The 27562-nt window shown below is 39.2% G+C and overlaps 1 protein-coding gene across 1 annotated transcript in view; it reads left to right on the top strand.

Annotated features, from left to right (window-relative positions):
- Positions 1–27562, top strand: part of GPC2 (glypican 2) — a 210197-nt gene that overhangs the window by 53695 nt on the left and 128940 nt on the right. The window contains exon 3 of the mRNA XM_053719477.1: positions 15693–16006. Coding sequence (XP_053575452.1) covers positions 15693–16006 — 314 coding nt within the window. The remainder of the gene's footprint in view (positions 1–15692; positions 16007–27562) is intronic.

Genomic DNA, 27562 nt, shown 5'->3' with positions numbered 1-27562 from the left:
GGTGGAGGATAGTTGTGCCTTTTCAGATCCAATGGATAAAAAATTAGAGGGTTACCTTAAGAAAATGTTTGTTCAACAAGGTTTTATTTTACAGCCCCTTGCATGCATTGCGCCTGTCACTGCTGCGGCAGCATTCTGGTTTGAGTCTCTGGAAGAGGCCATTCGCTCAGCTCCATTGGATGAAATAATGAACAAGCTTAAAACACTTAAGCTAGCTAACGCATTTGTTTCTGATGCCGTTGTGCATTTAACCAAACTTACGGCTAAGAACTCCGGATTCGCCATCCAAGCGCGCAGAGCGCTATGGCTTAAATCCTGGTCAGCTGACGTGACTTTTAAATCTAAATTGCTTAATATTCCTTTCAAAGGGCAGACCTTATTCGGGCCCGGCTTGAAAGAAATTATTGCTGACATTACGGGAGGTAAGGGCCATGCTCTACCTCAGGACAGGGCCAAATCAAAGGCCAAACAGTCTAATTTTCGTGCCTTTCGTAACTTCAAGGCAGGAGCAGCATCAACTTCCTCCGCTCCAAAACAGGAAGGAGCTGTTGCTCGTTACAGACAGGGCTGGAAAGTTAACCAGTCCTGGAACAGGGGCAAGCAGGCCAAGAAACCTGCTGCTGCCCACAAAACAGCATGAAGAGAGGGCCCCCTATCCGGAAACGGATCTAGTGGGGGGCAGACTTTCTCTCTTCGCCCAGGCTTGGGCAAGAGATGTCCAGGATCCCTGGGCGTTGGAGATCATATCTCAGGGATATCTCCTGGACTTCAAAACTTCTCCTCCACGGGGGAGATTTCATCTTTCAAGGTTATCAGCAAACCAAATAAAGAAAGAGGCGTTTCTACGCTGTGTACAAGACCTCTTACTAATGGGGGTAATCCACCCAGTTCCGCGGACGGAACACGGACAGGGATTCTATTCAAACCTATTTGTGGTTCCCAAGAAAGATGGAACCTTCAGGCCAATCTTGGACTTAAAAATCCTAAACAAATTTCTAAGAGTTCCATCATTCAAAATGGAAACTATTCGAACCATCCTTCCCATGATCCAAGAGGGCCAGTACATGACCACAGTGGATCTAAAGGATGCCTACCTTCACATACCAATTCACAAGGACCATTACCGGTATCTGAGATTTGCCTTCCTAGACAGGCATTACCAGTTTGTAGCTCTTCCCTTCGGATTAGCTACGGCTCCAAGAATCTTTACAAAAATTCTAGGATCACTTCTGGCGGTACTAAGACCGCGAGGCATAGCGGTGACTCCGTACCTAGACGACATTCTGATACAAGCGTCAAGTTTTCAAACTGCCAAGTCTCATACAGAGATAGTTCTGGCATTTCTGAGGTCGCATGGGTGGAAGGTGAACGTGGAAAAGAGTTCTCTATTACCACTTACAAGAGTTCCCTTTCTAGGGACTCTTATAGATTCTGTAGAGATGAAAATTTACCTGACAGAGGCCAGGTTATTAAAACTTCTAAATGCTTGCCGTGTCCTTCACTCCATTCCACACCCGTCAGTAGCTCAGTGCATGGAAGTAATCGGCTTAATGGTAGCGGCAATGGACATAGTACCATTTGCGCGCCTGCATCTCAGACCGCTGCAATTGTGCATGCTAAGTCAGTGGAATGGGGATTACTCAGATTTGTCCCCCCTACTAAATCTGGATCAAGAGACCAGAGATTCTCTTCTATGGTGGCTCTCTCGGCCACATCTGTCCAAGGGGATGACCTTTCGCAGGCCAGATTGGACGATTGTAACAACAGACGCCAGCCTTCTAGGCTGGGGAGCAGTCTGGAATTCCCTGAAAGCTCAGGGATTATGGACTCAGGAGGAGAAACTCCTCCCAATAAATATTCTGGAGTTAAGAGCAATATTCAATGCTCTCCTAGCTTGGCCTCAGTTAGCAACTCTGAGGTTCATCAGATTTCAGTCGGACAACATCACGACTGTGGCTTATATCAACCATCAAGGGGGAACCAGAAGTTCCCTAGCGATGTTGGAAGTCTCAAAGATAATTCGCTGGGCAGAGTCTCACTCTTGCCACCTGTCAGCGATCTACATCCCAGGCGTGGAGAAATGGGAGGCGGATTTTCTAAGTCGCCAGACTTTTCACGGATCCAGGTCCAGGGACCCGGGAGCGGTGCTGATAGATGCTCTGACAGCCCCTTGGGTCTTCAACATGGCTTATCTGTTTCCACCATTCCCAATGCTTCCTCGTTTGATTGCCAAGATCAAACAGGAGAGAGCTTCGGTGATTCTGATAGCGCCTGCGTGGCCACGCAGGACCTGGTATGCAGACCTAGTGGACATGTCGTCCTGTCCACCGTGGTCTCTGCCTCTGAGACAGGACCTTCTAATTCAGGGTCCTTTCAAACATCCAAATCTAATTTCTCTGAGGCTGACTGCATGGAGATTGAACGCTTGATTCTATCAAAGTGTGGTTTCTCGGAGTCGGTTATTGATACCTTAATACAGGCTAGGAAGCCTGTTACCAGACAAATTTACCTTAAAATATGGCGTAAATATTTACATTGGTGCGAATCCAAGAGTTACTCATGGAGTAAGGTTAGGATTCCTAGGATATTGTCCTTTCTACAAGAGGGTTTAGAAAAGGGATTATCTACTAGTTCGTTAAAGGGACAGATTTCTGCTCTGTCTATTCTTCTACACAAACGTCTGGCTGAAGTTCCAGACGTTCAGGCTTTCTGTCAGGCTTTAACTAGGATTAAGCCTGTGTTTAAGTCTGTTGCTCCGCCGTGGAGCTTAAACTTAGTTCTTAATGTTCTTCAAGGCGTTCCATTTGAACCCCTTCATTCCATTGATATCAAGTTGTTATCTTGGAAAGTTCTGTTTTTGATGGCTATTTCCTCGGCTCGGAGAGTCTCTGAATTATCTGCCTTACATTGTGATTCTCCTTATCTGATTTTCCATTCAGACAAGGTAGTTCTGCGTACTAAACCTGGGTTCTTACCTAAGGTAGTTACTAACAAGAATATCAATCAAGAGATTGTTGTTCCATCTCTGTGTCCTAACCCTTCTTCAAAGAAGGAACGACTTTTGCATAATCTGGACGTAGTCCGTGCCCTGAAATTCTATTTGCAGGCAACTAAGGATTTTCGTCAAACTTCTTCCCTGTTTGTCGTTTACTCTGGACAGAGGAGAGGTCAAAAGGCTTCGGCTACCTCTCTCTCTTTTTGGCTTTGTAGCATAATACGATTAGCCTATGAGACTGCTGGACAGCAGCCTCCTGAAAGGATTACAGCTCATTCTACTAGAGCTGTGGCTTCCACCTGGGCCTTTAAAAATGAGGCCTCTGTTGAACAGATTTGCAAGGCTGCGACTTGGTCTTCGCTTCACACTTTTTCAAAATTTTACAAATTTGACACTTTTGCTTCCTCGGAGGCTGTGTTTGGGAGAAAGGTACTTCAGGCAGTGGTTCCTTCTGTTTAATGTTCCTGCCTTGTCCCTCCCTTCATCCGTGTACTTTAGCTTTGGTATTGGTATTCCATAAGTAATGGATGACCCGTGGACTGACTACACTTAACAGGAGAAAACATAATTTATGCTTACCTGATAAATTCCTTTCTCCTGTAGTGTAGTCAGTCCACGGCCCGCCCTGTTTTTACGGCAGGTCTAAATTTTAATTAAACTCCAGTCACCACTGTACCCTATGGTTCCTCCTTTCTTGTATGCTTGGTCGAATGACTGAGTATGACAGGTGAGGGGAGGAGCTATATAGCAAGCTCTGCTGGGTAATTCTCTTGCAGTTTCCTGTTAGGAAGATAAATATTCCATAAGTAATGGATGACCCGTGGACTGACTACACTACAGGAGAAAGGAATTTATCAGGTAAGCATAAATTATGTTTTTCAAGCTCTCTTGAGAGCTTGAAAAAGACCCTGTTTACGGGTTGAAACGCGTTGCTCTGCTTTGTGCTTTGTTTTTTGTTCCTCTTTGGCTTCCGTAGGTGCAGCTTCACAGTTACCTGTATGCAAAGGTGTTTGACGAAAAAGCATTCTGGTTGTTTTTTAACTTTTTCATAGACAATTAATATTTATATTATAATGTCAGGCTATTGGTATATATATACATATATTTAATTTTTTTCTATGAATATTTGTTATTATCATTATATATACAGTCAAAAAAAATGAATAATCACTAGTTAATTATTCCTATAGACACTAGCGTGATAAGGTCCATATTATTATATGAGTATATGCAATGATAACTTAGTATCTATTATGGAGATTGTTTTTACTGTAATTGTAACCTTTTGGGCATTAAGTGGTTAACTTGATTGCTGCTTCTGCCTATAAAGGTTTAGGGTTAAGGCATAGACTGTAGTCTATGAGTAAACACCTATAGAGGGTGTGAAACATGTTAGACTGATTGTCTTCCTCCTGCCATGTCTTCATGTATGATTTTACAGATGGATTAATAAAGGCTTTTCTGATTTTTACGCATATTTTTGTCTGGAGTTGTACCTGCCGCTTTTTCTCTCTTGAGAGCTAGTTCAGGTAAACTATATAGATAACATTGTGATCACGCCCATGGGTTGTGGCAGACACTGCACTAATTGGCTAAAATGAAAGCAATAGATAATAAATAAAATGTCATGTGATCAGGGGGCTGTCAGAAGATGCTTAGATACAAGGTAATCACAGAGCTAAAAAGTATATTAATATAATCGTGTTGGCTGTGCAAAACTGGGAAATGGGTAATGAAGGGATTATCTATCTTTTGAAACAACAAAAATTCTGGTGTTGACTGTCCCTTTAACTATAAAATCAATAGCTGTAGGGAAAGTGTCCGAACAGGGCGGTCTCCCAATTGAGTTTTACAGGATCCTTCAGAGTTAGATTACCTCAATTTTTTGACTAAACTCTTTAATAACTATTTCCAGGATAATACTCAACCCTCAAATAACTTTTCCTCAGCATATATAACACGTATCCATAAGCCAGGTAAAGATCACACGTTGCCAGACTCTTTTTGCCCCATTTCATTATTAAACGCTGACTATAACATTTTTATGAAGATCCTGGCATATCGCTTAAAAACTTTCCTACCAAGCCTTTTACATCGTGATCAAACCAGTTTTGTAATTAAGGGGACTTCAGTTGTCAATTTAAGACGAGTGTTACATGTTAATGATCATTACTGGGAGCGAAGGAGGGAGGGTCCAGCAGAGAACAAACCAGAGACCTCCCTGCTGTTTTTGGATGCAGAGAAAACCTTTGGGGTTGAATAGCCCCACTTATTTCACACAATGCAGCGTTTTAACTTCCTCAATGTAATCAACAATATATATACATCTCCAATAGCATGTATACTAGTGAATGGATTGTTTTCAGCAGACTTTGCCTTACAAAGGGGCACAAGACAAGGATGTCCATTGTCATCTTCAATCTTTAATCTGGCCTTGGAACTCCTAGCATTAAAGTTGAGACAAATCTTCCTGGGAGTCACTATTCATGGGACTGCAATTCATCTAGCATTATATGCAGATGACGTGCTTCTGTTTGTTGATAACCCATCCCAACATATTCCAAATATTACACAAACAATTTCAGATTGTGGCAGCTTAAATTAACACTTCTAAGTCAAAGATTCTGTGGTTAAATAAACATGCCAATAGTATTAATGAATATGCTTTTACGGTGGTTCCGGAGACTCTAACTAATTTATGTATTCACTTACATAATAACACAAATAAACGTTATTAATTTAATATTTCGAAACAATGTCTTAAACTATGTATACCAATACAAAATTGGATAAATCTTCCTCTGGGTTTATCAGGCCGCATCAGTTTGATTGAAATGTCTATGTTACTCAGGATTCTATATCCATTACTCAAGTTTCCTTTTCTTTTAACTAAGGCATACTCATGCCCAAATCTTTTAAAACAATTATATGGTATGGAAAAAAGTCTTGTATTGCAGTTTATAAACTTCAGCTTTCATGCTTAAGTGGATTCTTGGGTTTACCAAATTTGAAGTTCTATAACTGGCCAGCCTTACTGAGACTAGTCACTAATTGGCAAGTTAACACATTGCATTTTTGTGATTTAAAGTTGGAAGAGGCAATAGTAACACTTCTTTCAACTGCGTATTAGCCTTTTACATCAATTAAAGATTTATCCCTGCAAATTAAAAACAACTTCCTATATAAAGATCCTTTACGGGCCTATCGTTTGGCCCATAAATATTTAGGGGTTAAATATCCTACACCTAAGTCTATCCCATTGTTGGGGAATGGGGATTTTCCTGCAGGTAATGACTCTTATTTACAAATGAGGCATTACATAGATAACCTACAAAGGAATTATCTAAACATATCTACCTTCGCAATATCACGTTATTTAAAATTGGAAATTTTTCTTTATCTGAGTTTTATAGAACACTATTAAGACAAGGGAGACTACAGTCCATTCTAATATATTAGACAAAATAAAATCAGATACCTCTGAGAATATCACTATACGTGATATAAAAAACAGCTTAGAGAGGACCAAAGCTACAACCTTAGCAATGACATTACGGGAGGTGCAAATCAGAATGTTAAATAGAGATTATATTGCCCGTGCATGGCTGACTAAATGGAAATCTTCATACATGAATCGTTGTATTAAAGGGACAGTCAAGTATAAATTAAACTTTCATTATTCAGATAGGACTTTTAATTTTAATCGACTTTCCAATTTACTTTTATCATCAAATTTGCTTTTTTCTCTTGGTATTCTTAGTTTAAACTAAACATAGGTAGGCTCATATGCTAATTTCTAAGCCTTTGAGGGCTGCCTCTTATCACATGCTTTTTAAATCTCTTTTCAACACAAAGAGACAGAAAGTACATGTGGGCCATATAGATAACACTGTGTTCAGGCACAGGGGGTTATTTAAGATCTAGCACATTACAATGCTAAATTTAAGACAATAGATGATAAACAGTCACAGTCATGTGATCAGGGGGCTGGAAGAAGGTTCCTAGATACAAGGTAATCACAAAGGTAAAAAGTACATTAATATAACTGTGTTGGTTATGCAAAACTGGGGAATGAGTAATAAAGGGATTATCTATCTTTTAAAACAATAACAATTTGATGGTTGACTGTCCCTGTAACTATAATAGTGATACACCTAGCTTTATCCACTACTTCAATAAATGTCCGTTGATCAAACGCTTTTGGAGCCAATTTCAGTATTGGCTCAAAATAACCTTTCAATTAGAAATTAACATAGATGTAGATAAAATATATATCTTTCTCTGGGATAATTCATATAAGAAACTACATAATATATTTACTTTATGTGTATTGATCGAAAGGCACTGTATTCTCTGTCTATGGGTTAAAAAAAACAGGATCCATAGCTCAGTTTAAACAGTGATTATTCAAAACTTTTCATTGAACAACATGATGTAAAATTAGACACTAAACATAGACTTAGCCCCTTTTTAAAGAAACGGCAAACTTTATTCAAATCTGTTAGCACCAGGGATACAGTTACAAGTCATTCAACCCTTTGCACAACATGAACTATTGCTTTCTGCAATTCAGAGGGGCGAATGGTCAATATTATATGACTAACAAGAAAGTCGCTCCAATGATCGGGTCACGGAAGTGATACTAATTGAGACATTATGGTAGTGTATTGTGAGGGATATTCAAATGATAATGGAGGCAGGGATTTGGATTTTTGTTTTGTTTTGTTTTTCTATTTCCCTCCAAATCAAGCTCTTCTCTTTTTGGTGCATATATTTTCATGCAATTAATGCTTAATTATCATATAATTGAACAGGATATCCAAGTGTTAGTTGTTGTTATTAGTTATATAGTGTTAGATTTAGGTTTAAAAAATTAAAAAAGATGATGATTTAATATACAATACAGATTTTTATTTTCTCTCATCACAATATGTATGTGTGTGTGTATGTATATATATATATATATATATATATATATATATATATATATACTGTGTATGTATATATATATATATATATATATATATAATAATGATATATATATATATATATATATATATATATATATATATATATATATATATATATATATATATATATATATATATATATATATATAAATTTACAAAAGTGTGGAAGAAAAACAAAAAAGTCCAGAACCTATCTTAATACAAAGACACAGGAATTTTATTCCGGTAATTTATATATATATGTATCTCGAATGACTTAGGGTCAGCTAAAATCAGACGTGGTGCAGACCCCTAAAATTTAAATTTAATCCAGTATTTTATAGATAAAGAGAAATGGTAGAGCTATATGAGATACCATAATTAAAGTAGGGGATTTCAGCACACAATTTATAACCCATTTAATTCAATTCCTTAGAAATGTACCGCTGCAGGACAACACAGAATCCAAAAAATGAACTACACATGCACAGATTCAAACACATGCAATTAGTTTATTGCATGAAGTTGCCAACATAAAAATAAACATCTAAAAAATGCTTATCATCTCTAAAATGCACCACTGCAGTGGATTTTTAATAAAGCATATCAAGCATAATGATGTGTTATCACAGGTATTTAAAGATCTAGATGCAGCAAACAAACTGGTTTAGAACATGTGATCTACAGGTTACTAACTGATTAAATACAACAACAAATCTTTTGCCGATTTCTCTATGATGGTAACAGAACAAAGTCCTTTATAAAGACCATGTGAGTCCTTTAATAGAGGAAGTTTGATGTTATATTTAGTAACAATTTGTATCACTTGGTAATCCAGCTGAGATAAACCTTTTTGCAAACATATGTTCGTTAATTAGTGTTAACCGAGGTAAAAACGTCCTCTAATGTTAACTAGAACTTGGCATTAATACCGCTTGATAGCAGATAGATCATCTTTCAGTGGTGAAAAGCAGAAACAATAAAGCAGACCTGTGTTAGCGTATTGCAGCAAACATCCGGGAAAACAAAGTCACAGTATTATTGGCAAACGGACCGGGACATGAGCCTCCGACATCCTTGTCTCACCTCTCACAACCGCGTCTCCCTGCTCACTGGGGACACAGACTTGCAGGTGTACGTTTTGCTTCAGTATATAAACCGTATCCAGGCGGTTTATAGGAACCACTTGATTACCGCAAGATCCAGGCTTGCTTCTTCAGTTGAATTTTTGAAATTCCCGGGCAGGCTTTGGCCAGCTGCTTCATTCACAGGTGCAGTGATAGCTGTTTTCAGGAAAGTCGGCGCGCGTTTCGCCCCATAATGCTGAGCGAAACAGGGGCCTCGTCAGGACTCTCAGGAGTCCTGACGAGGCCCCTGTTTCGCTCAGCATTATGGGGCGAAACGCGCGTCGACTTTCCTGAAAACAGCTATCACTGCACCTGTGAATGAAGCAGCTGGCCAAAGCCTGCCCGGGAATTTCAAAAATTCAACTGAAGAAGCAAGCCTGGATCTTGCGGTAATCAAGTGGTTCCTATAAACCGCCTGGATACGGTTTATATACTGAAGCAAAACGTACACCTGCAAGTCTGTGTCCCCAGTGAGCAGGGAGACGCGGTTGTGAGAGGTGAGACAAGGATGTCGGAGGCTCATGTCCCGGTCCGTTTGCCAATAATACTGTGACTTTGTTTTCCCGGATGTTTGCTGCAATACGCTAACACAGGTCTGCTTTATTGTTTCTGCTTTTCACCACTGAAAGATGATCTATCTGCTATCAAGTGGTATTAATGCCAAGTTCTAGTTAACATTAGAGGACGTTTTTACCTCGGTTAACACTAATTAACGAACATATGTTTGCAAAAAGGTTTATCTCAGCTGGATTACCAAGTGATACAAATTGTTACTAAATATAACATCAAACTTCCTCTATTAAAGGACTCACATGGTCTTTATAAAGGACTTTGTTCTGTTACCATCATAGAGAAATCGGCAAAAGATTTGTTGTTGTATTTAATCAGTTAGTAACCTGTAGATCACATGTTCTAAACCAGTTTGTTTGCTGCATCTAGATCTTTAAATACCTGTGATAACACATCATTATGCTTGATATGCTTTATTAAAAATCCACTGCAGTGGTGCATTTTAGAGATGATAAGCATTTTTTAGCTGTTTATTTTTATGTTGGCAACTTCATGCAATAAACTAATTGCATGTGTTTGAATCTGTGCATGTGTAGTTCATTTTTTGGATTCTGTGTTGTCCTGCAGCCGTACATTTCTAAGGAATTGAATTAAATGGGTTATAAATTGTGTGCTGAAATCCCCTACTTTAATTATGGTATCTCATATAGCTCTACCATTTCTCTTTATCTATAAAATACTGGATTAAATATATATATATATATATATACAATTGTATATAACACAATTTCAAAACCTGTGAATATACATAGACATTTAATTTGAATGTTACTTACTGGACCACGTAATTTTCACTTTTTGTAACCTGCATTCACTCTTTTATGGGACATTATCTATGTTATATTTATATATGGTTTATTGCGTCAATAAAAAAAACATTTAAAAAGAAATAAAAAAATTATATGCTTACTCTGAATCATGAAAGAAAACATGTGGTTTTCATGTCTCTTTAAATATGCATTTAACCTCTTTGCAGTTTTAAACACAAAGGTACAGGCCAACAATATAAAAAATCTCTAGTGCAAAAGAACATTTTCATATTGAACTTTTATGTTTCATTAACAACCTAGATTATATTGCAGTTGCAAATGTTACCACCTTGCATAACAACAAGAATTTATAATATTTTTGTGATATTTATAAAATTCTAAAGTTTACAACTTCATCAGACTCAAAGCTGTTGAGTTTAATCATCAAAACCTCTTGTAGATACAGTAACATATTCTATTATGTTATATAATAATATACAGTAACATTATTATAGTAAGTATTTTGTCTACCTCCACATCCTTACCTACAAACTAAGGACTTTTTCTTAAAGGGATACTAAACCCAAATGTTTTCTTACATAATTCAGATAGAGCATGCAATTTTAAGGAACTTTCTAATTTACTCCTATTATTACATTTTCTTCATTCCTCAGCCCTGGCACCTGAAGCCGAAGTATCCGGTTATTGGCCAGGAAACAGGGGGGGGGGGGGATTTGGTCTTTTTATCTGGATTTAGGAGGAGGGTATCGTTGTTCAGGGTGGTTCCCTGTTTAATTTATACATATAATAAAGTTAGTGTTTTAACTTCTATACCTAAATTTTTTAAGGCATGAGTGCTTATAAGCCCCTTACTTTCCCCTCTCTTCTTTGCTCATGTATTTAAAGGGGTAGCACTGGATCCTTACAGCACTTGGCTGGATGGTTCTTTTCCTTAATTTATTCTTGCTGTTCCAGTATTTATTTCCCTTGGTTCAGTTCTTTATCCTGAAATTTAAGAGGGTTCTCTGTCGGTAAAGTGAAGTAGCTTAACAATCACATCTCGCGGAGAGCAGATGGGTTAGGCCTTGGTCTCAAGGCTCTGTGGGCTCTTTTTATTGCTGATTCAGTAAACATAGTGGTTTGAGTGATCGAGTTAAAGATTAAAGAAGTTAAGGTATGAATGAAGGGTGTTGGAGGTCATCTCCTCTGGAATTCCCCTTATCCTCAAATTATTTCTCCGACTCCTGTTCTCGGGGTCTTCCACTTTTTCATGGGATTAAGGAAGCATGTTGTGACAGTCCAGTTTCAGCTGTGGAGACTATTGAGTTTATTGTCTCCTGGCTTGCTTCTAGTTCTTCTATTCTAGAGCCCAGTACTTTTCTTTCTTTCTTAACTGTTGACATTTCAGTTTGTATGAATGATTTAAGTTCAGCTATGTCTGTTTTGGAAGGGTGTTTCTCAATGGAAGCTTGCAGTTGTAGTAGTTGTTGTTGGGTTATGGACTGCTCCAAGGATTGAGTAGGAGTCGCTATCTCTAAGCTTTCTTTTGTTATGTCAAGGGTGTGAGTTTTAGTTTGCTCCTGTGAGCTTAAAAAGGAAGATAGCAGAGTGGTGTTTGTAGATACTTTTTCTGTTTTAGCAGGTTTAGCAGATTTTCTTGCAGCCATTGTAAGGTAAATAGCTGCTACTTTAAGTGTGTAAAATTCCAGTGAACGTGATAAGCTTTTACAGATGAGTATTGGTAGATTTTCTGGGGCTGTCCAAAAAGAAACTGTTTTGTCAATCCTTATTCCAGTGATTTGATCTTTCTTAAGAGTCTTTAAGAGATTATAGACAATTTTTTTTATCTAAAAGTAGGAAAGGTTTACCAGGTTATAAAGCTGTGTTCAATAAGCAGTGTTACTCAGGTCAGCATATCTCTATCATGGCGAGAATTCTGTGGAGCTATACGTAGAAGAATATCTCCTCCTTAATTAATGGTAGTAGGAATATTATTTGAAACTTATTGTTAATACTATGAGTCTTTAGTGCTTTGACTCCCACGTGGATTATTTTATATTTGAACACGTTAGAAAGTAATGCATCCGGTCGTATACTTGTTTCCGCTCACCTCTTATTATTTTTATGAGCTTCATCAGTTCACTGCTGTTTCGGCATACTAGATCGTGAAGCATATTTGTTCGATGTGTGCCATGGTCTTTTCCGCTATCGCGCCGTCTTTGCAGTTAAATCATGGCCTTGTGGTAGATTGCGTGACGTAGTAGAGAGATAGCACGCCAGCAGCACGGCAGTTCGTTTTATTAGCCTCCGAATCGTTGGTGAGCGTTCTTGGACACATCTATCCATGGACTTCATTGTCAACCTTCCTGTTTCTAATGGCAATACTATTATCCTGATGGTTGTAGACCATTTTTCCAAAATGTCGCATTGAATTCCCTTGAAGAAGCTGCCTACTGCTCAGGAGATTGCTTAATTTTTTGCCCGGAAGGTCTTTCGTTTACATGGGTTACCCAAGGAGATAGTCTCAGAGCGGGGTAGCCAGTTTGTCTACAGATTTTGGTGTTCCTTTTGTGCCCAAATGGGGATCCAGCTTTCCTTCTCCTCGGCCTATAACCCTCTATCTAATGGGGCTGCAGAACGGTCAAACCAAGCTCTTGAACAGTTCCTCCGTTGATATGTCTCAGATCACCACAATAACTGATCTGACCTGTTACCTTGGGCAGAGTTCGCTTGTAATAGTGTTATCAATGCTTCCTCCCAGTTGTCCCCGTTCATGGTGAACTATGGATTTCAACCAACCTTGTTGCCCAATTCGTTCATGTCTCAGGGTTTTCCAGCTTTGTAGGAGCATCTCCGTTTTACTTGGGTGCAGATTTAGGATTGACTTCATCGGTCTATGCAATGCCAAAATTTCCAGGCTGATCGTCTACCTACGCCTACCTACCAGGTCAAGGAGAGCATTTGGCTGTCCTTTCGCAACTTGAACATTTGTGTGCCTTCCAATAAACTGGCTCCCCATTATGTTGGGCCTTTTCAAATACACCAACTGGGCAATCCTGTTACCTACGCTCTTGACTTTCCTTCTGCAATGCGCATCTCCAGTGTTTTTCACGTCTTCCTCTTGAAACCATTTGTTTGTAATTGGTTTGCCTCATCCCCGTCCTATTTCTGTTGACAACTATGAAGAATATGAGATCAGCAGCATTATTGACTCTCGTATGTCCAGAGGTTGTGTACAGTATTTGGGTAACTGGAGGGGTTACGGTCCGGAGGAGCATTCATGGGTTACCTCCTCTGATGTTTATGCTCCCACCCTCCTATGTGCCTTTCATGCCCGTTTCCCCAATAAGCCTTTTGTCCTCCCGCGGGGGAGGGGTCACTGAGGGGAAGGTACTGTCAGGGTTTCACCCTGCTTTCTTTTGTTATTTGCTGCATGGCTGCCATTTTTACTCAACTGTCTCTCACCTGCTGCAGAGTGTGTAATGCTGCTCACTACACCCAGGCTCCCTCTTATGGCCAAACTGGAGAACATCATCAGTGAGAGACAGGTTGCAGTCCCAGAATTATGATGTCAACACTTACTATTTAAAGGGCCTCAGTTCAGTCTGCCTTTGCCCTTGCGTTGTCTCAGACTTCATTGTGATCTCCTATGTTCCTGTTTCTGTGTATAACCTGGCTTGTTTGATGTCCCTTCTGGTCTCTGATCCCTGGCTTGTTCCTGACTCTGCTGATCTTTGTGTTCCCAACCCAGGCTCGTCTGACTACCCGCTTTGGCTCCTGACCCGGCTCTTCTGACTACCAGCTCTGGCTGTGACTCCTGGTTTGTCATTTTTCTTTTGGACTCTTTATTATTTTTTGTTATTATTTAATAAAGGTCTGAATATTTTAGCATTTCACGATTCTGTCTGATTCCTGGTACCCTGACATTTTTAAAGTGATGGTAAATCCTAGTGTTTTTGAAATGCTAGGATTTACTAGGGCAACAAATAAAGGGGATTTTCAGTCATGAAGTATAAAAAAATTCATGCTGAAAGTTTCTTTATTTGCAGCGAGTTTATGCTGAGCTTGAGCACCTTTAGCCGCCCACAGCAAAATGCTATTTCCTCAGAGGTGACTTTTTACCTCTTAGTCAATAGCTTGCTAGCCATCTGGCATAATGCCGATTGGCCCGCACGGCTATTGGCTATGAGGTGGAAAGGTCACCTCATTGAAAAAATATGCCTTGGACAGCTGTAAGCCCTTAGCTCGGCATAAACTCGCTGCAAATAAGGGAACTTTCAACATGACATTTTTTATACTCCATGACTGAAAGTCCCCTTTATTTGTAGCACTGATATCCTAGCGTTTCAAAAACACTAGGATTTACCATCACTTTAATATGTGAAAGGGTCCAATATACTTTGGACCCAATTTCTTAAGGTCCAATATACTTTGGACCCAATTTCTTAATACAACAATTTAGTTAAAGATTAGTAGTGGACAGCAACTCTTTGTCCTCACTGGAGTAGGTGGAAAGAGAGGAACAGCTTTTATCAGCTTGGGCTTTCTGTCTTTCTTGAGACTTTCCTATAAGTATCTTGAAGGAGTGTGAACTGTTGTGGAAACTTGAGGTGTTCTGAGAGATTTGGTATACAAGTACTGGAAGGAAGGTTAGGGAGTGTGGAAGGATGCAAAGAAGGGAATCATTAAAAGCAAACTCTGCAGTAGGAAGTAACAAAAGCTAATCATCTTGTAAATGAGTGGTATAGCAATGTAAGTACTGTTCTAGTAACTGAATTTTCTGTTAAGACTGTCCATTGGTCTGTGGGTGGTAGGCAAAAGAAAGAACTCTGATAATCTTGAGTGCTTTACAGAGATGTTTCCAAAATTTGCAAGTAAATTGAGTACCTCAATCAGAAACAATAGAGTTTGGGAGGCCATGGAGTGTCAGTTTTGCTTGCCGAAGGTAAACCTTTAGAAGGAACGAAGTGAGAAATCTTGTTTATAATTAATTCTTTTGTAGTCTATGTAACAAGTCATGTAAATTACTTCCTTTTTTAAAACACATTGCAATAAAATATATAGTTAAACATTAATAATACCTTATTAACACTTTATATTATCTCTTTAAATTTCTATTTCCCTACAGAATTATTTTTCTTCCAAACTTGTGTTATATGAATGCACTCACAATGTCACAATGCTCACAATGTTCTTATCTCATATATAAAATCCATAAAACAATACAACCATTTGGTATCTGCTCAGGTATAGGGTAACAATCACATTACTTCTGTCTTTATTTCTTTTTCTATCTTCACAGAATTCTTCCTTGCTCTCCTGACCTCTTCAGAGCAGTCTCTTGCCTCAATGTTTTCACTATCATATGGATACCTGTATACTCAGAACGCCGCTCTATTCACTGCTCTGTTCTCAGAGATACGCTCGTACTACATGGGGGGAGAAGCCTCCAGATTAGCTGACTCCTTCTCTGAGTTCTGGGCAGGCCTAATGGAGCGCACACTTCGTCTTCTTCTTCCACACTATCAGCTAAATGCTGACTACATGGAATGTGCTGTTAGGAGTGCAGAAGAACTTCAAGCTTTTGGAGATATCCCCCAACGTCTCCAGCTGCAGGTGTGAATATAAGCAATACAAATGTAAAATTACAAAATTATTTTTTCTTAAGTTATTATAATGCTATTAACAACTGCAGTATTACTAATCCACCAGATATTTCACATCCAAAAAAAATAATGTTATTTTAATTTGCTATTGATAGCAACACTACCAGTCTAATGTGCTATTTGTGTGGTTGTAGTATTTTCAAACTGCAATTTCTTTATTTAATCTTTTAAATAAACACAATAACTATCACCTAGATTACGAGTTGTGCGTTCGTGTTTTAACGTTGAAAAAATGGTAATTTCAGCGTTAAAACAGCACCACAGCCTGTTATATGGAAATATATATATATTTAATATATTTTTTTAATATGTCTGCTATGATCTAAATTCTGTGATCAAATTTGGAACACATCTTTTGTGTGTGTTGCATGGGCCGCCTGCATTTGTGTAGAATTGTGTGGTGGACAGCTTTGAATCTGAAAAAAACAACAACACTGCAGCTATTACAAGTCTTGTCAGTATAGCTGTACTGCAAGCCTTTTAGCCTGTAATGCAACGTCAGTCCCGAACAAGTAAAAATTATGTTTTTTCATGGGATTTCCATAGCGCAGCCATTACAAGTTTTGCGTTCTTGCTAAAAAGCTTGGGTTACACCCTATAACGACAAGATCCGTAACGCCATCTGGGAGCAGTAGTTATTAGTTTTACGCAACAAAACTGTTACATAAAACTCATAACTAAAGTGTTACAAAGTACACTAAACACCCATAAACTACCTATTAACCCCTAAACCGAGGCCCTCCCGCATCGCAAACACTATATTACATTTATTAACCCCTAATCCGCCGCTCCCCGACATCGTCACCACTATCATAAAGTTATTAACCCCTAAACAGCCACCCTCCCGCATCGCAAACACTATTTAAATATTATTAACCCCTAATCTGCCGTCCACCCACATTGCCCTCACTATTCTTAAGTTATTAAGCCCTACACCGCCGCCACTATAATAAACCTATTAACCCCTAAACCACAAGCCCCCCCACAACGAAATATACTAAAATAAACAATCCCTAACCCGAAAGCCCCCCACATCGCAATAAACTAAATTAAACTACTAACCCCCTATCCCTATTTCCCTATCTTAAATTAAATTAAAACGTACCTGTCAAATTAAAAGAACTAAGTTTAAACTAACAATTAAACTAATATAATTATTAAAGTGAAGGTCAATTTTGACGAATTAGTGCCCGGTTTTTAATAATCCTATTAAAAACAAGGGCACTTTAATTCATAAAAATTTACATTTTAAGCGTTTTCTTCAAAAACGTACCTTTTAATCCTGAGAGCCGCTGCAGCGCTTCCTCGGCCCGTCGCAAGGCCTCTTTACGGGTCCAAAATGATGAATCCGGCTTCATCCAATCACAGCGTTCCCTCAGGCCATGATCCCCCGGGGGAACGCCGTGATTGGAGGAAGACGGATTCGTCATTTCTGACGTAAGCAGAGACTTCCGATGACCGGGGGAATCGATGGAGCAGCTTTCAGGATTAAAAGGTAAGTTTTTGAAGAAAACGCTTGAAATGTCAATTTTGATGAATTAAAGTGCCCTTGTTTTTGATAGGATTATTAAAAACCAGGCACTAATTTGTCAAAATTGACCTTCACTTTAAACTAAAATTAAACTAACTACCAATTAAATTAAACTAAAATACACATAATAAAAATCCTAACACTACTCTAAAAATTACAAATTATCTAATTACAAAAAATAAAAAAAGACTAAATTACAAAAAATAACAAACACTAAATTATGAAAAATAACAAACGAAATTATCCAAAATAAAAAAGAATTACACCTAATCTACTAGCCCTATCAAAATAAAAAAGCCCACCCAAAATAAAAAAAACCATAGCCTACAATAAACTACAATAGCCCTTAAATGGCCTTTTGTATTACCCTAAATTAAAGGGACACTGTACCCAAAATTTTTCTTTTGTGATTCAGATTGAGCATGAAATTTTAAGCAACTTTCTAAATTACTCCTATTATCAAATTTTCTTCATTCTCTTGGTATCTTTATTTGAAATGCAAGAATGTAAGTTTAGATGCCGGCCCATTTTTGGTGAACAACCTGGGTTGTCCTTGCTGATTGGTGGATAAATTCATCCACCAATAAAAAAGTGCTGTCCAGAGTACTAAAACCAAAAAAAAGCTTAGATGCCTTCTTTTTCAACTAATGATAGCAAGAGAACAAAGAAAAATTGATAATAGGAGTAAATTAGAAAGTTGCTTAAAATTGCATGCTCTTTCTGAATTACAAAAGAAAAAAAATGGGTACAGTGTCCCTTTAAACAGCTCTTTTACCTGTAAAAAAAAAAATACAAAACCCCCCCCAACAATAAAACCCACCACCCAACCACCCCCCCCAAAATAAAAAACCTAACTCTAAAAAAAACTAAGGCCTAGATTTGGAGTTCGGCGGTAAAAGGGCTGTTAACGCTCCGCGGGCTTTTTTCTGGCCGCACCATAAATTTAACTCTGGTATCGAGAGTTAAAACAAATGCTGCGTTAGGCTCCAAAAAAGGAGCGTAGAGCATTTTTACCGCAAATGCAACTCTCGATACCAGAGTTGCTTACGGACGCGGCCGGCCTCAAAAACGTGCTCGTGCACGATTCTCCCATAGGAAACAATGGGACTGTTTGAGCTGAAAAAAAACCTAACACCTGCAAAAAAGCAGCGTTCAGCTCCTAACGCAGCCCCATTGTTTCCTATGGGGAAACACTTCCTACGTCTGCACCTAACACCCTAACATGTACCCCGAGTCTAAACACCCCTAACCTTACACTTATTAACCCCTAATCTGCCGCCCCCGCTATCGCTGACCCCTGCATTACACTTTTAACCCCTAATCTGCCGCTCCGTAAAACGCCGCCACCTACGTTATCCCTATGTACCCCTAATCTGCTGCCCTAACATCGCCGACCCCTATGTTATATTTATTAACCCCTAATCTGCCCCCCACAACGTCGCCGACACCTACCTACACTTATTAACCCCTAATCTGCCGAGCGGACCTGAGCGCTACTATAATAAAGTTATTAACCCTTAATCCGCCTCACTAACCCTATCATAAATAGTATTAACCCCTAATCTGCCCTCCCTAACATCGCCGACACCTACCTTCAATTATTAACCCCTAATCTGCCGACCGGAGCTCACCGCTATTCTAATAAATGTATTAACCCCTAAAGCTAAGTCTAACCCTAACACTAACACCCCCCTAAGTTAAATATAATTTTTATCTAACGAAATAAATTAACTCTTATTAAATAACTTATTCCTATTTAAAGCTAAATACTTACCTGTAAAATAAATCCTAATATAGCTACAATATAAATTATAATTATATTATAGCTATTTTAGGATTAATATTTATTTTACAGGCAACTTTGTAATTATTTTAACCAGGTACAATAGCTATTAAATAGTTAAGAACTATTTAATAGTTACCTAGTTAAAATAATAACAAATTTACCTGTAAAATAAATCCTAACCTAAGTTATAATTAAACCTAACACTACCCTATCAATAAAATAATTAAATAAACTACCTACAATTACCTACAATTAACCTAACACTACACTATCAATAAATTAATTAAACACAATTCCTACAAATAAATACAATTAAATAAACTAGCTAAAGTACAAAAAATAAAAAAGAACTAAGTTACAGAAAATAAAAAAATATTTACAAACATAAGAAAAATATTACAACAATTTTAAACTAATTACACCTACTCTAAGCCCCCTAATAAAATAACAAAGCCCCCCAAAATAAAAAATTCCCTACCCTATTCTAAATTAAAAAAGTTACAAGCTCTTTTACCTTACCAGCCCTGAACAGGGCCCTTTGCGGGGCATGCCCCAAGAATTTCAGCTCTTTTGCCTGTAAAAAAAAACATACAATACCCCCCCCCCCCCCAACATTACAACCCACCACCCACATACCCCTAATCTAACCCAAACCCCCCTTAAATAAACCTAACACTAATCCCCTGAAGATCTTCCTACCTTGTCTTCACCATCCAGGTATCACCGATCCGTCCTGGCTCCAAGATCTTCATCCAACCCAAGCGGGGGTTGGCGATCCATAATCCGGTGCTCCAAAGTCTTCCTCCTATCCGGCAAGAAGAGGACATCCGGACCGGCAAACATCTTCTCCAAGCGGCATCTTCGATCTTCTTCCATCCGGTGCGGAGCGGGTCCATCTTGAAGCAGGCGACGCGGATCCATCCTCTTCTTCCGATGTCTCCCGACTAATGACGGTTCCTTTAAGGGACGTCATCCAAGATGGCGTCCCTCGAATTCCGATTGGCTGATAGGATTCTATCAGCCAATCGGAATTAAGGTAGGAATTTTCTGATTGGCTGATGGAATCAGCCAATCAGAATAAAGTTCAATCCGATTGGCTGATCCAATCAGCCAATCAGATTGAGCTCGCATTCTATTGGCTGATCGGAACAGCCAATAGAATGCGAGCTCAATCTGATTGGCTGATTGGATCAGCCAATCGGATTGAACTTGATTCTGATTGGCTGATTCCATCAGCCAATCAGAAAATTCCTACCTTAATTCCGATTGGCTGATAGAATCCTATCAGCCAATCGGAATTCGAGGGACGCCATCTTGGATGACGTCCCTTAAAGGAACCGTCATTAGTCGGGAGACATCGGAAGAAGAGGATGGATCCGCGTCGCCTGCTTCAAGATGGACCCGCTCCGCACCGGATGGAAGAAGATCGAAGATGCCGCTTGGAGAAGATGTTTGCCGGTCCGGATGTCCTCTTCTTGCCGGATAGGAGGAAGACTTTGGAGCACCGGATTATGGATCGCCAACCCCCGCTTGGGTTGGATGAAGATCTTGGAGCCAGGACGGATCGGTGATACCTGGATGGTGAAGACAAGGTAGGAAGATCTTCAGGGGATTAGTGTTAGGTTTATTTAAGGGGGGTTTGGGTTAGATTAGGGGTATGTGGGTGGTGGGTTGTAATGTTGGGGGGGGGGTATTGTATGTTTTTTTTTACAGGCAAAAGAGCTGAAATTCTTGGGGCATGCCCCGCAAAGGGCCCTGTTCAGGGCTGGTAAGGTAAAAGAGCTTGTAACTTTTTTAATTTAGAATAGGGTAGGGAATTTTTTATTTTGGGGGGCTTTGTTATTTTATTAGGGGGCTTAGAGTAGGTGTAATTAGTTTAAAATTGTTGTAATATTTTTCTTATGTTTGTAAATATTTTTTTATTTTCTGTAACTTAGTTCTTTTTTATTTTTTGTACTTTAGCTAGTTTATTTAATTGTATTTATTTGTAGGAATTGTGTTTAATTAATTTATTGATAGTGTAGTGTTAGGTTAATTGTAGGTAATTGTAGGTAGTTTATTTAATTATTTTATTGATAGGGTAGTGTTAGGTTTAATTATAACTTAGGTTAGGATTTATTTTACAGGTAAATTTGTTATTATTTTAACTAGGTAACTATTAAATAGTTCTTAACTATTTAATAGCTATTGTACCTGGTTAAAATAATTACAAAGTTGCCTGTAAAATAAATATTAATCCTAAAATAGCTATAATATAATTATAATTTATATTGTAGCTATATTAGGATTTATTTTACAGGTAAGTATTTAGCTTTAAATAGGAATAAGTTATTTAATAAGAGTTAATTTATTTCGTTAGATAAAAATTATATTTAATTTAGGGGGGTGTTAGTGTTAGGGTTAGACTTAGCTTTAGGGGTTAATACATTTATTAGAATAGCGGTGAGCTCCGGTCGGCAGATTAGGGGTTAATAATTGAAGGTAGGTGTCGGCGATGTTAGGGAGGGCAGATTAGGGGTTAATACTATTTATGATAGGGTTAGTGAGGCGGATTAGGGGTTAATACATTTATTATAGTAGCGCTCAGGTCCGCTCGGCAGATTAGGGGTTAATAAGTGTAGGCAGGTGTCGGCGACGTTGAGGGGGGCAGATTAGGGGTTAATAAATATAATATAGGGGTCGGCGATGTTAGGGGCAGCAGATTAGGGGTACATAGGGATAACGTAGGTGGCGGCGATTTGCGGTCGGAAGATTAGGGGTTAATTATTGTAAGTAGCTGGCGGCGACGTTGTGGGGGGCAGGTTAGGGGTTAATAAATATAATACAGGGGTCGGCGGGGTTAGGGGCAGCAGATTAGGGGTACATAAATATAACGTAGGTGGCGGTCGGCAGATTAGGGGTTAAAAATTTTAATCGAGTGGCGGCGGTGTGGGGGGACCTCGGTTTAGGGGTACATAGGTAGTTTATGGGTGTTAGTGTACTTTAGGGTACAGTAGTTAAGAGCTTTATAAACCGGCGTTAGCCAGAAAGCTCTTAACTCCTGCTATTTTCAGGCGGCTGGAATCTTGTCGTTAGAGCTCTAACGCTCACTGCAGAAACGACTCTAAATACCAGCGTTAGAAAGATCCCATTGAAAAGATAGGCTACGCAAATGGCGTAGGGGGATCTGCGGTATGGAAAAGTCGCGGCTGTAAAGTGAGCGTTAGACCCTTTAATCACTGACTCCAAATACCAGCGGGCGGCCAAAACCAGCGTTAGGAGCCTCTAACGCTGGTTTTGACAGCTACCGCCGAACTCCAAATCTAGGCCTAAGATACCCATTGCACTGAAAAGGGAATTTGTATGGGCATTGCCCTTAAAAGGGTATTTAGCTCTTTTGCTGCTCAAACCCTAATCTAAAAAAAAAAAAACACCCACAAAACCCTTAAAAAAACCTAACACTAACCCCTGACGATCCAGTTATAGTTGTTGAAGTCCTGCTTGAACTATCTTCATCCAGGCGGCGAGAAGTCTGCATCCAGGCGGCCTCTTCTATCTTCTTCCAGGTGGCGAGAAGTCTTCATCCAGACGGCCTCTTCTTTCTTCATCCAGACGGCATCTTCTATCTTGATCCCGGTGGCGCGGAGCGGGTCCATCCTGAAGACATCCGGCGCGGAGCATCTTCTTCATACGGTCGCCGCCGTACACTGAATTTTTAATGCAAGGTACGTGATTAAAGATGGCGTCCCTTGCATTCCTATTGGCTGAAAATTTTGAATCAGCCAAAAGGAATTATAGCTGCTAAAATCCTATTGGCTGTTTAAATCAGCCAATAGCATTTAAGCAGCTATCATTCTATTGGATGATGAATCATTCAATAGAATGAGAGCTGCTTAAATCCTATTAGCTGATTTGAACAGCCAATAGGATTTTAGCAGCTCTAATTCCTATTGACTGATTCAAATTTTTCAGCCATTAGGAATGCAAGGGACACCATTTTAAAACTGCTCCCTTGCATTTAAGATTCAGTGTACGGCAGCGACCGTATGAAGAGGATGCTCTGCGCTGGATGTCTTCAGGATGGACCCGCTCCGCGCCACTGGGATCAAGATAGAAGATGCCGCCTGGATGAAGATAGAAGAGGCCGCGTGGATAAAGACTTCTCACCGCCTGGATGAAGATAGAAGAGGCCGCCTGGATGAAGACTTCTCGCCGCCTGGATGAAGATCGTTCAAGCGGGACTTTAAATGTAAGTGGATCGTCAGGGGTTAGTGATAGTTTTTTTTTAAGGTTTTTTGGGTGTTTTTTTTTTTTAGATTAGGGTTTGGGCAGCAAATTAGCTAAATGCCCTTTTAAGGGCAATGCCCATACAAATGCCCTTTTTAGGGCAATGGGTATCTTAGCTTTTTTAGTTAGTTTTGGGGTGGGGATTTGTAATGTTAGTGGGTCTTTGTAATTTTTTTTTCAGGTATAAGAGCTGTTTAACTTAGGGCAATGCCCTACAAAAATCCCTTTTAAGATCTATTGGTAGTTTATTCTAGATTAGGTTTTTTATTTTGGGGTGTTTTTTTTTTTTTAAAATGGGTATTAGAATAGGAATAATTTTTATTATATTTGATAATTTGTTTGTTATTTTGTGTAATTTATTTTTTTCGTTTTAGATTAGAGCTTGGGCAGTTAATAAAGAGCTGAATGCCCTTTTAAGGGCAGGAAAAAGAGCTGCATGCCCTTTTAAGGGCAATGCCCATACAAATGCCCTTTTCAGGGCAATGGGTAGATTAGGTTTTACTTTATTTTAATTTTGTGGGTTTGGGGGTGGGGGTTTGTATACTGTTAGGGGGTGTTTGTTTTCTTTTGTAGCAAAAGAGCTGTTAACTTTAGGACAATGCCCTACAAAAGGCCCTTGATAAAAACCCGTAATACCAGCGCTGCAGGGAAGTGAGCGGTGAGAATAAACTGCAAGTTAGCACCACACAGCTCATAACGCACAACTATTAGTTATATTGTAGCTAGCTTAGGTTTTATTTCACAGGTAAGTATTTAGTTTTAAATAGGAATTATTTAGTTAATAATTGTAACTTTAGTTTAGCTCTATTTTAATTATGTTAAAGTTAGGGGGTGTTAGGTTTAGGGTTAGGGTTAGGTTTAGGGGTTAATATAGTTTAATTTAAGTTGTTGCGATGTAGGGGGCTGGAGTTTTAGGGGTTAATAGGTTTATTTAGTGGTAGTGATGTGGGAGGCCAGAGGTTTAGGGGTTAATACCTTTATTTAGTGGCAGCGATGTTGGGGTGTGGTGGATTAGGGGTTAATAACTTTAATATAGTGGCGGCGATGTTGTGGTGCGGCGGAATACAGGTTAATTACTTTAATATAGTAGCGGCGATATTGGGAGCGGCAGATTATGGGTTAATAGCTTTATTTAGGTAGCGGTGATATCGGGAGCGGCAGATTAGGGGTTAATAACATTATGTAGGTGCCGGCGATGTCAGGTGCAGCAGATTAGGGGTGTTTAGACGTGGGGTTTATGTTAGGGTGTTAGGTTTAAACGTTATTTTCTTTTCCCCAAAGACATCAATGGTGCTGCGTTACAGAGCTTTTCTTTCCGCGACCCGCTCTCCAAATTGATGTCTATGCACGAGCACATCAAAACAGCGCTTGTTTTTTGTGCGGTATGGAGCTTATAAGCACCATATCGCACGCACAAGCCGGGTTTTTAAAAACTTGTAATGGCTGCGCTATAGAGGGTTAAATAACGCAACTTTTGTTGCGTTAGTTAATTACCCTATAGTGCGCATTACTCGTAATCTAGCTGTATGGTTGCTAGTAAACCTGATTACAAAGGTTTATTTTAAACCCAATCAATGGTTTCTTTATCTATGCTTTTTGTCTGTCCTTTTTTATCTGTATGCCAGCTAAAGTCCAGTTTATATCACTTGCTGAACTAATCTGTATATATGTATATATTACTCAGTGCTCTCAGACCTATATATATATATATATATCTAGCATTACCCTCTGTCAAACCCATTCATTATACTCTGAAATTGCAAAAACAAATTTTGTTAATTTTTTTTATTTAAATGGAACATGAAACCCACATTTGTTTCTTTCCTGACTCAGATAGAACTTACAATTTTAACAATTTGCTTTATTCTGTTGCTATTCTTTGTTGGACGCACAGAAATGCTCTACCGAGAATTAACTAAACACACTGGGTGAGCCAATGACAGGAAACATATATGTGAGTAACCAGTAACCAGCTAGCTCATAGTAGTGCATTGCTGCACCTGCGTCTACCTAATTATGCTTTTCAACAAATGATACTAAGAAAACAAACAAGATAATAGAAGTAAATTGATAATTTGTTTTAAACTGCATGTTCTGTCTGAAAAAATAAAGTTTAATTTTGACTTTACTGTCCCTTTAAGAAGTAGTCATTACAAAAACTGGAAAATCTGGTAACTTGGTTTAGATATTTTTTAAGATATTTTAGGTAACAAAGTATTTTCTTTCTTAAGACACGGTGAGTCCACGGATCAGCAATTACTGTTGGGAATACCACTCCTGGCCAGCAGGAGGAGGCAAAGAGCACCACAGCAAAGCTGTTAAGTATCACTTCCCTTCCCACAACCCCCCAGTCATTCTTTTTGCCTTCATTGCAAGTAGGAGGTGAAGTTTAGGTGTAAGATTCTTCTATCAAGATTTTTTTATTTTGAAGCCAGAGCATGCTTGCTCTGATCTTCCCTATCTGCTGGGTTTAGCTGTAGTCAACGTTAGTCTCTTCAGTAGGGCTGTGGTAGCTTTTAAGCAGTCAGGAACTTGTGGGGTGGGCCTCACTGTGTTTTCCTGACAAGTTGCTGCCCTCTAATAGACTTACTCTGTTTCTTATTTGATCCATAGGTCTCTGTGAGGAGTGGCTTCCTCTCATGCCGGTGAAATGTCCTTCCTGTCGGACAGAGGTACAGGTAAGTTCCATATTCTAACATTTTATTCAGATTCCTGTCACTTGAGTAATTTCACTGTATCGTTATGGGGTAAGTTATCCTGAGTGGTGAGAGAGTTTAAGTATAAAAAAGCCTGTTAAGTGGGTTACAGTTTTATTATTGGTGGCTCAGCGTTTCAACTTCTGGGATCAGACGTTAATTTTTCAGGAGGGGGCAGTTTTTCTCCATATCGGTTATTTCACATTACGGTCCGTTCATTGGCCATTCTGTGATGTCACAGGGGCAGAACTCTTCTCCGGCTTCAGAGCGCGCTGCAACTTTGCGCCGTTTCCCTTTTCTCATTTCATGGCGACTGCACACGCAGTAGAATAGCGTGTTTGTTCCGGAGACCAGTCTCTCTGTTCACAAGGGCAGGTAGGCACCCGCACCCCAGCTTAACGCTGAGGTTTAGAGGGGCCAGACCTTCTGTAACTGCTTTATCAAAAAGAACTTTTGTGAAAGGAGTCTGTTTATTAGAGGGAGGCTTCTGTTTTTTTTTGTTGCGGTTACCGCAACTGTTTTTTTACTTGTTTTTGTATTATCTTTAAATTTAAAGGGACAGTACATAAAAAATAAATGAAGTTTTTAATTATTTTCTGTTTTTATGCAAAGATGGACGTACAGTCTACGCCTGAAGTAGAGTGCAAGATTTGTTTTAGTGCCCATGTTGAACATCCTTTGCCTTTTTGTGGTATAACGTAAGAGGAAGTCTAGAGACTCAGATAGTAAGGTTTCTGATCCTGTTCAGGCTAACCAGGTTGCTCTTTCCCATAAGTCGGAAGAAGAAGATACGTCGGTAGCCTCTGAGGGTGAAATCTCAGACTCAGATAGTGTAATTCCTTCTTCTGATGCTGAAGTGGTTTCCTTCAGGTTTAAGCTTGAACACCTCCGTGTTCTAATAAAGGAGGTTTTAGCTACCTTGGATGACTTCGATACGCCTATCGTTGTCAACCCTAAACAATCTAGTAAATTAAATAGATATTTTGATGTCCCCTCTCCTGGGGAGGTATTTCCAGTACCAGACCGTGCCACTGAGATTATTACTCGGGAATGGGAAAGACCAGGGATTCCTTTTTCCCCCTCCCCTGTCTTTAGAAAAATGTTCCCGTGGCCGACTCCATAAAGGAGTCGTGGCAGACGTCCCAAAGGTGGAAGGGGCGATTTCCACTTTGGCAAAGAGAACTACTATTCCTATTGAGGACAGTTGTTCGTTCAAAGATCCTATGG

This window comes from Bombina bombina, chromosome 6 (assembly GCF_027579735.1).
Source record: "Bombina bombina isolate aBomBom1 chromosome 6, aBomBom1.pri, whole genome shotgun sequence".
In the NCBI taxonomy this organism is placed as follows: domain Eukaryota; kingdom Metazoa; phylum Chordata; class Amphibia; order Anura; family Bombinatoridae; genus Bombina; species Bombina bombina.
Note: the sequence above shows the minus strand (reverse complement) of the source record. Positions and strands in the feature narration are given on the sequence as shown.